The sequence below is a fragment of the Columba livia genome, chromosome 29, assembly GCF_036013475.1.
Source record: "Columba livia isolate bColLiv1 breed racing homer chromosome 29, bColLiv1.pat.W.v2, whole genome shotgun sequence".
Classification (NCBI taxonomy): Eukaryota; Metazoa; Chordata; class Aves; order Columbiformes; family Columbidae; genus Columba; species Columba livia.
Genome location: NC_088630.1, coordinates 1,169,004 through 1,178,855, shown reverse-complemented (window position 1 = coordinate 1,178,855; position 9,852 = coordinate 1,169,004). Strand labels below are relative to the sequence as shown.

The window sequence follows — 9,852 nt, the reverse complement described above, 5'->3', positions numbered from 1 at the left end:
ACAAAGAGAGGGACAGGGAGACAGGACGGGTGACAGAGAGAGGGACAGGGAGACAGGCTGGGTGACAAAGAGAGGGACAGGGAGAATGACTGGGTGACAAAGAGAGGGACAGGGAGAAAGACCGGGTGACAGAGAGAGGGACAGGGAGAAAGACCGGGTGACAAAGAGAGGGACAGGGAGACAGGACGGGTGACAAAGAGAGGGACAGGGAGACAGACCGGGTGACAAAGAGAGGGACAGGGAGACAGACCGGGTGACAAAGAGAGGGACAGGGAGACAGACCGGGTGACAAAGAGAAGGACAGGGAGACAGACCGGGTGACAAAGAGAGGGACAGGGAGACAGACCGGGTGACAAAGAGAAGGACAGGGAGACAGACCGGGTGACAAAGAGAAGGACAGGGAGACAGGACGGGTGACAAAGAGAAGGACAGGGAGACAGGCCGGGTGACAAAGAGAGGGACAGGGAGACAGACCGGGTGACAAAGAGAGGGACAGGGAGACAGACCGGGTGACAAAGAGAGGGACAGGGAGACAGACCGGGTGACAAAGAGAAGGACAGGGAGACAGACCGGGTGACAAAGAGAGGGACAGGGAGACAGACCGGGTGACAAAGAGAAGGACAGGGAGACAGACCGGGTGACAAAGAGAAGGACAGGGAGACAGGACGGGTGACAAAGAGAAGGACAGGGAGACAGGCCGGGTGACAAAGAGAGGGACAGGGAGACAGACCGGGTGACAAAGAGAGGGACAGGGAGACAGACCGGGTGACAAAGAGAGGGACAGGGAGACAGACCGGGTGACAAAGAGAAGGACAGGGAGACAGACCGGGTGACAAAGAGAAGGACAGGGAGACAGGACGGGTGACAAAGAGAAGGACAGGGAGACAGGCCGGGTGACAAAGAGAGGGACAGGGAGACAGACCGGGTGACAAAGAGAGGGACAGGGAGACAGACCGGGTGACAAAGAGAAGGACAGGGAGACAGGACGGGTGACAAAGAGAAGGACAGGGAGACAGGACGGGTGACAGAGAGAGGGACAGGGAGAAAGACCGGGTGACAGAGAGAGGGACAGGGAGACAGGCCGGGTGACAAAGAGAGGGACAGGGAGACAGGACGGGTGACAGAGAGAGGGACAGGGAGACAGGCTGGGTGACAAAGAGAGGGACAGGGAGAATGACTGGGTGACAAAGAGAGGGACAGGGAGACAGGACGGGTGACAGAGAGAGGGACAGGGAGACAGGCTGGGTGACAAAGAGAGGGACAGGGAGAATGACTGGGTGACAAAGAGAGGGACAGGGAGAAAGACCGGGTGACAGAGAGAGGGACAGGGAGAAAGACCGGGTGACAAAGAGAGGGACAGGGAGACAGGACGGGTGACAAAGAGAGGGACAGGGAGACAGACCGGGTGACAAAGAGAGGGACAGGGAGACAGGACGGGTGACAAAGAGAGGGACAGGGAGACAGACCGGGTGACAAAGAGAGGGACAGGGAGACAGGACGGGTGACAAAGAGAGGGACAGGGAGACAGACCGGGTGACAAAGAGAGGGACAGGGAGACAGGACGGGTGACAGAGAGAGGGACAGGGAGACAGACTGGGTGACAAAGAGAGGGACAGGGAGACAGGACGGGTGACAAAGAGAGGGACAGGGAGACAGACCGGGTGACAAAGAGAGGGACAGGGAGACAGACCGGGTGACAGAGAGAGGGACAGGGAGACAGACCGGGTGACAAAGAGAGGGACAGGGAGACAGACCGGGTGACAGAGAGAGGGACAGGGAGAATGACCAGGTGACAAAGAGAGGGACAGGGAGACAGACCGGGTGACAGAGAGAGGGACAGGGAGAACGACTGGGTGACAAAGAGAGGGACAGGGAGACAGACCGGGTGACAAAGAGAGGGACAGGGAGAATGACCAGGTGACAAAGAGAGGGACAGGGAGAACGACTGGGTGACAAAGAGAGGGACAGGGAGACAGACCGGGTGACAAAGAGAGGGACAGGGAGAAAGACCGGGTGACAAAGAGAGGGACAGGGAGACAGACCGGGTGACAGAGAGAGGGACAGGGAGACAGACCGGGTGACAGACAAAGGGACAAAAGGGACGGGGCGAAGGGAGAAGGGGCCAAAGTCAGAGATGAGGAGCAGGACGGAGATGGAGAAGAATCCTACGGTGGGCGGCAGGACAGATGGACGAAGGAGAAGCGGGTTGGGGGACATGTCCCCAGTGCTGTCCCGGTCTGGGTGACATGTCCCCAGTGCCATCCCAGGTTGGGGGACACGTTCCCAGTGCCGTCCCGGGTTGGGGGACATGTCCCCAGTGCCATCCTGGGTTGGGGGACACGTTCCCAGTGCTGTCATGGGTTGGGTGACATGTCCCCAGTGCTGTCCCAATGCCAGGGCAGATGTCCCCAGTGCTGTCCCAGTCTGGGTGACATGTCCCCAGTGCTGTCCCGGGTTGGGGAACATGTCCCCAGTGCCATCCTGGGTTGGGGGACACGTCTCCAGTGCTGTCCCAATGCTAGGGCAGATGTCCCCAGTGCTGTCCCAGTCTGGGTGACATGTCCCCAGTGCTGTCATGGGTTGGGTGACATGTCCCCAGTGCTGTCCCAATGCCAGGGCAGATGTCCCCACTGCTGTCCCGGTGCGGTTGTGACCACCAGAGCCAGCAGGTTGGGGACAGGGGACACACGTGTGCTCCTTGGGACCAAAGTCCAGAGTTTTCCGTGCCGAACACCCGCACGTGCACACGCAAACACGCGCGTGTGCGCTCAGCTCGGGCCCGTCCCTGTGTCCCAAACGTGGTGGCCCGGTGCAGTCCGTCTGTCCCCCGGCCGTGGCTCCTGCTGTCGCAGGGACAAGCGCGGGTCCCTCTGTGGTGGCCTCAGGCCGTCTGGTCGGTGTCACAAAGCCGGGCGGGTGGGTGTCCCCACACCGGCTCCTCCACGAAGCCGCTGCTGTCGGACCGGCCGCTGCCACCGTGCAGCATGAAACCTGCAGCACAGTGACATGGGGACACACGGGGACACATGGGGACACATGGGGACACACGCTGGCGCTGGGCACCCGCGGGGCTGGCGGCCCTGCTGCCCCCCAAGATGGGGGGACGCCCCCCAACTCACTTCTCCGGATGGTGATGGAGGGACAGAGGGACCGACCGGATTCCTCGTGGGTGTCACCTTCGTTGTCATCGTCATCATCCTCGCTGGTGCTCGGGAGCTGCGGGCAGGACGTGGCGTGTCAGTGCACGCGTGTGTGTCACGTGTGTGTGTGCACACGCGTGTGCAAGAGCCGCTGTCATGGCACGAGTCCTGCGCCCCCTCCCACCCCGAAATCATTCAAAGCTTTAAAGCCAGGGAACAATCTGGGGACATTTCCCACTCTGGGGACATTTCTCTCTCTGGGGACATTTCCCCCCAGCGCACCCACCACCACTTGCAGCCGAAGGGACCTCCCCACTGTCCCCACTGTCCCCACTGTCCCCACTGTCCCCACTGTCCCCACCACCCCGGTGTCACCCCTCACCTCCTCCAGCTCAAAGGAGTCACCCGATTCCTGCCAGTGGGGACAGGGGGACACGGGGACCTTCCCGGGGGGGTGTCCGGTGTCCTTCAGGGGGCCCCCCAGGTGCCGGTTCCCACTCCGGCGGCCTCCAGTTCTTGGGGTGTCTGGGCTGGGGGAACGTGTCCCCATGGAGTCCTGGGGGTCCTTGGTGTAGGGGGATGGGGGACTCAGCGCTGGGGACAAGGTGACACCTGCAGCAGCGTCCAGCTGGTGCTCCCCCTGTCCTGCTCTCGGGGGACACAGAGCTTCCCCGGTCACCCCCGTGGGGCTGTCACCGCTGCCATGGGGACAGCACCGCTCTGCGTGTCCCCACACAGCTCCAGTCAGTGTCCCCGCTGGGGTTGGGCCTGGGGACATTGCCTGCTCCCCCTCCCCACCACAGTGATGGGGACACATGGGGACACCCCACACCAGGTGAGGTGACAGCGGCACTTGGGGACCCCTCGTTGCTCCCCAAGGGTGCTGCACTGTCCCCGTATTCCCATCCCCTCCCCAGCCCGTGGGGACATCGGCCACATCCAACCCAAACGTCTCATCCCGCATCCCCTTCCCCAGGGCAGGGGACACAGGGGACACCTGCCCGGTCCCCCACGGGTTGTCCCCATCCCACAGATTGTCCTTGTCCCCCAGGTTGTCCCCGTTCCGCGGGGACACGTAGAGAGACATGGTGGATACGACCTTCTTCAGCCTCTCAATGGGCGAGAGGATGGTGGGCTGGGCTGGGGGGGACACACGCGTGTCGGGGACACGGGGACACGGCCAGGCGGGGTGGGGGGGACAGATGCACCGCACGGGGATCCGCGAGACGTAGGAATAGAGGCAGAAGAAAGTGTCGGCGGTGACAGCCAGAGCCTGCGCCTGCTGGAAGCGACCTGGGGGGCGAGGAGCCACGATGGGGAAACTGAGGCACGGGGGCACCTTTCCCATCATCTCAAAGGGGACGTGGGGACCCGCGTGTCACTCACCGGCCAGCGCCAGCCCGGGCTCCTCCGTCTCCAGCCGCTGCACTTGTGCGCGGAGGAAGAGCCCGACGTCCATGCCCCTGGCGCGGGATGGGGTGGCCAGGAAGCGGGGGGGGACACGCGCCATGGCCCCCGGCTCGCTGCGCGCGAAGCCCAGGCTGACCAGGATCTCCTCGGCATCCTCCTGCCGCCACGCCAGCACCGCCGCCACGCTGCGGGGGGGACAGCCCCGTGTCACCGCCACCACGCTGCGGGGGGGACATCCCCGTGTCACCCCCGCGGGGACAAGGGGGTGACATAGACCCCCCCTGTGCTCCCCCCCAGCTCCTACCTGCAACTGGTCTTGGTGGGGAGGCTGGAGAGGCCACTGGAGGCCACACTGGGGGGTTTGTCCCTCGGGGCTCTGAGGGACAACATGGCTGAGCAAAGGGGACAATGTCCCCAAACCCCCCCGGACCCCAAAGCTCACCTGCCTGTTACCTCGTGGCTCCCCAGTAGCAGAAGGGCTGGGAAAAGGGAGCAGAGAGGGGACAGGAGTGACACGGGGGCGTGGAGACAGATGTCCTCCCCTGCTGCCACAGAGGGGACGCAGAGCCTGGGGACATCCCACCACAATGGGGGATGGTGGCTGCGTCCCCCCTGCCCTGCCTCTGATCGTGGGGTGACAGTGACATGGCGGGAGGGGACACCCAAGGGTGGCCGGTACCTTCAGCTCCCAGCGTCAGGTCGTCCTCGAAGCTGGTCCCGTTGTTCTCACACCCTGCAGGGACACCCCGAGCTGGGGACACGTCCGAGGTCCTCGGGGACCTCCCCACCCCACGGCCTGGGTGGCCTTTGGGGACACACAGGGACAAGCAGCGCCCAGGAGAGCCATGGGGACCAAGGTGACATACCCAAGGGACCCGGCGAGCCCGGCTCCTCCACCAGTGACCTGGGGGGGACAAACCCCATTACAGCCCCATCCCGGGGCGGGGGGAGGTGGGACGGGCGGTGGGGACAGGGACAGAGGTGACAGGGGACGGGGTGCGGTGGGTGCCAGGGTGGGGTGTGCAAGGCGGGGGTCCTCTCAGAGACCCCCAAGCCCCCCCGGAGATCCTGGTGACCCCCATGGCTACCTGGGGTTGAGTGGCAAGGGGGGGGACACAGATGCCACTGTCCTGCTGGCACCCACAGCTTCCAAGAAGGGCCAAGGGGGTGTTGGTGTTGTCCCACCACAGTGACACCAACGGCCCCCCCAACTCACCCACACTCCTGCAGCCACGTCTCGATCTTCCTGGAGGGGCTTCCTGGGGTGGGGGGGGACACAAACACCCATGAGGTGACGCAGCACTGGGGACACCCCTGTCCCATCTGCACCCCCAGGACTCCAGTGACCTTCGAGAAAAACGTCGTCCAGGTCGGGGGCCGGCAGCTCAGGGACATGGCGGGTGGCGGGGGCCACCTCGTCCTCATCGGGGGCCACATCGTCCTCGTTGGGGGCCACATCATCCTCGTCGGGGGCCGTGGGTCGCCAGCTCCGGCTCTGCCGGGCCCACGCTCGCCGCTTCTCCCACCAGGACGGGCTCAGCACCGATGTCCCCTCCATGGCCGCAGCGCCGGGTGGGGGGTCACCCTGCAGCAACATGAGAGCTGTGACATGGGGTGACCACAGTGACATAATGTGACCATCGTAGGGTCCCCTTTGGGGTCCTTTGGCGCTGGGGTCATGGGTCACACAGCCCTTAGCTGGTGAGAAGTGAAGCCCCCCAGCTTCCTTGGTCCTTGCTGGGGGATGCCAGTGTCACCCGCTGTGCCTGGGGCTGGGGGGACGGGGACAGCGCTGCTGCAGTGAACGGAAGAGCTGACGGGACCAAGATAAGGCACATGGGACCAAGATAAGATGCATGAGGCACCCAAGCGCTACTGGAGCGGGAACATCCTGGTCCAGCTGTCACTGAACACTGCTGGAGCAGGAACATCCCAGTTCCACCATCCCCAAGTGTTACGGAGCGGGAACATCCCAGTTCCACCATCCCCAAGTGTTACGGAGCGGGAATATCCCAGTTCCACCATCCCCAAGTGTTACGGAGCGGGAATATCCCAGTTCCACCATCCCCAAGTGTTACGGAGCGGGAACATCCCAGTTCCACCATCCCCAAGTGTTACGGAGCAGGAACATCCCAGTTCCACCATCCCCAAGTGTTACGGAGTGGGAACATCCCAGTTCCACCATCCCCAAGTGTTACGGAGCGGGAACATCCCAGTTCCACCATCCCCAAGTGTTACGGAGCGGGAACATCCCAGTTCCACCATCCCCAAGTGTTACGGAGCGGGAACATCCCGGTCCAGCCGTCTCCTCCGTCATGGGAAGGGAAATGCTCTCAGGGCCACTATGGCGCCGTCCCCTCGTGCCCAAGGCCAGCGCGGTTCGTCCCCCCCCGCAGTGCCACAGCTGCACCGAAAGTCCCCAGCGGAGGGGGGTGCAGGTGCCGCGTGTCCCTGTCACCATTTCCCCATTTCGCCCCTTGCTGGGACAGGCACACCTTGGGGTGACGTCCCAGACAGGATCCCACCCTGTGTGAGCATCAGTGTCCCCCACAGGGGGACAAAGGGGCTTTGCAGGGGGGTGCACAAACTGGAGATGGGGGGAGTGTCCCAGCGCTGTCCCCTGCTGTCCCCAGCCCTCACCCCCCCTTGTCCCCACTCCGCTCCCACAAAGAGCTTTTCCATTTTGTCCAGGGACGCGAATCGTCCCTCCCGGGTGCCCGGTGTCCCCATGGTCCCCATGGCGCTGTGTCTTCCTCCCCAAACCCAAGTCCATCCACACCCCACCATCCACCCCAGTCCCCCGTTTTCCTGCAGCCCCTCCTGGGTCACAACCCCCCAAAACCCTCCGCGTGGATCCGACACTCACCGGCACAGGGCGGGCAACCTCTGCCTATCCGCGGCGAGGGGCCATAGACCGTGGCGTCCCACCCCCCCACCGCGCCCGGCCACCCCCCCCGGCATCTGTCGTCAACGGGGAGGGAGGAAACTCGTCTGTTTTGAAGAGGAAATTTAAGAAGAATTCAACAGCGAAACCTCAAGCGTTGCCCCACATCCGCTGCCACAACGGGAGAAGCTTAATGAGCCGCCCACGTGGGCGAGTGTGGCTAATAATAGCCCAGGTGGCAAGCGAGCCACCCAGCTCGCCCCAGGGGACACTTGTCTTCTGGACGGGTCCCCTGTGCCGTACCAGTGGCCGTGACACCCAACGGGGGGTCTCAAGACCACGAGGTGGCCGGTGCCGTGTCCTCAAACAGCGCGATGTGCGGGGTGGACATTGCACGGGGGACATGAGGATGAGGAGGAGGAAGGTTCTTCGCACCCCTCTTGTGTCCGTCACGCCGTGCCAAGCCGCCGATGCCACCGCGGCGATAAGGGACGGCGTGGCACGCGTGGCTTATCACCGGCTGGCCAGGCCGGCCCAGCGCGGCCGCGATAAGGGGAACCCCCCCTACCCGAGGGGAGGGGGACAAGCCGGGCTGGGGTGACACTTGGTGGCTCTCTGGTGTGTCCAAGGGGGTGACAGGTGGTTTTCCCCATGAGTTATTTGCCAGTCCCACCCTCCAGCGTGTCCCCCAGCACACGGTGACAAGGTCGACCCCACCGAGGACACCTCGTGGGGGCACCGCGGTGACGTCCCTGGTCCCTTGTCCGTGGGTCCCCTGAGACCCCGTTTTCGGTGCCGATTGCAGCCACGATCCCATCCCAAAAGGCAAAGCAGCTCCCGCACGGTGCTGGGACCGCCCTGTGCCCCCCCCGGGGTGTTATCACCCTGAATTCACCATTCCCTCCACCTGCCCGGGGTTTTGGGGGGGGGCAGAAGATTTGGGAGTGTTTGCATGTCCCCTGGGGACGGGACACGTTGGCATCGCCCCTCTCTGGCTCCGCTTTGGTGGGGGGAGCAGGAAAACGGTCTCATTCTGCACCCCCCCAGTCCCATCCAGCACCCACAGCCCAGCAGGGACATGTCGGGGGGGGCACGGACCCTGAGGACCAGGGGACATCGCGTTTAGTGCCACCAAATATTGATGTTTCTGGTGCTGATGGTTGCGGGGGGGGGGTCCCGGTTTAACCACATTGCCCCCCCATATTTCACCTGCATTGTCCTTCTTGACCCCCCCCCCGTTGTATTTTGCTCTCGCTGCATCACCCCAATGGCATCAGGACCATCTGTCGGGGGGGGGGGGCACAGGCTTGGGGACCCCCCCTCATGCACCCACCATGGGGGTCCCTGGGTGGGGGGGGAGGGACACTCTATGGTCCCTTGGGGTGGGGGGGTCAGGTCAGTTTGGAGCATCCCTGAGTGGGGAGACCCGGGACGGGGCAGAATTGAACCCCGGGGGCAGGAACAACCCTGGGGGGGGTCACCAGGGGGCCCTGGGGGGTCAGGGGGGGACACGGCGTCACGAGGCAGCGGTTCAGCGAGTGCTTTTGGCATCAATAATTCACGGCGGCTGCGGCAGATGGAGCGGGACACTGAAGTGGGGGGGTCACGGGGGGGTTTGGGGGTCCCGCTGCCTTTTCAACCCCTGGACCAAGCTGGGGAGTGCCCCCCCCCCCCCCGCCATGTGCATCCTCATACTCACCCCCAGCACCCCCCTCCCTGCACCCCCATTGGGGACTCCCTAGCACCCACTCTGTGCTGGGGTGGGGGGGGAACAACCGGGGCACCCCCGGGGATCAGGAGCCCCCCCCGCTGCCCCCCCCTGCGTGACCTAGTTAGTGAATGGCTCCCGCAGCCCCGCGGCAGCCGCCCCCCCCCGCCCGCATGAATAAGTGATGGGACGCGCACTCAGAGCTGCTGCGGGGGGGCCCGCGGCCAACGCCCCCCCGGGCGCTGGGGCTCTGCTGGGGGGGGTCACAGGGGGGAACCCCCGACGTGGGTGGGGGGCACCGTGCAGAACCCCCCCCAGACCCCCACCCTGCGCCCTCCACGCTGTGCCCCCCGTCTCACAGACCCCTACCCTGCGCCCCCCTCGGTCCGTCCTTCTGTCCATCCCCCTGTCTGTCCCTCTGTTCATCCTTCTGTCCACCCCTCTGTCTGTCCCTCTGTCCATCCCCCTGTCCGTCCTTCTGTCCGTTCTTCTGTTCATCCCCCTGTCCATCCCTCTGCCCATCCCTCTGTCTGTCCTTCTGTCCATCCCCCTGTCCGTCCCTCTGTCCATCCCTCTGCTCATCCCTCTGTCCGTCCCTCTGTCCATCCCTCTGTCCATCCCTCTGTTCATCCTTCTGTCCATCCCCCTGTCTGTCCCTCTGTCCATCCATCTGTCCGTCCCTCTGTCCATCCCCCTGTCTGTCCCTCTGT

At 64.2% G+C, this 9,852-nt stretch overlaps 1 protein-coding gene across 5 annotated transcripts; it reads right to left on the bottom strand.

The window, feature by feature from the left end:
- Window positions 1-2,664: 2,664 nt before the first annotated feature.
- TESPA1 (thymocyte expressed, positive selection associated 1) lies at window positions 2,665-8,230 on the bottom strand. Of its 5 annotated transcripts, XM_065043543.1 has the most exons (11): window positions 7,417-8,230; window positions 5,898-6,135; window positions 5,767-5,809; window positions 5,417-5,454; window positions 5,230-5,283; window positions 4,993-5,029; window positions 4,855-4,926; window positions 4,527-4,771; window positions 3,523-4,433; window positions 3,120-3,216; window positions 2,665-2,991 (listed from the first exon to the last, which is right to left on the bottom strand). In XM_065043543.1, the coding sequence occupies exons 2-11, from the start codon at window positions 6,106-6,108 to the stop codon at window positions 2,882-2,884; spliced, it is 1,818 nt and encodes a 605-aa protein (XP_064899615.1). In that variant the 5' UTR covers window positions 6,109-6,135; window positions 7,417-8,230; the 3' UTR covers window positions 2,665-2,881. The 5 variants fall into 5 exon arrangements, with proteins under 5 accessions (XP_064899615.1, XP_064899613.1, XP_064899614.1 ...); XM_065043541.1 differs by lacking the exon at window positions 7,417-8,230 and having other exon boundaries at window positions 5,898-6,604; XM_065043542.1 differs by lacking the exon at window positions 7,417-8,230 and having other exon boundaries at window positions 4,527-4,735; window positions 5,898-6,603.
- Between the last annotated feature and the right edge of the window lie 1,622 nt (window positions 8,231-9,852).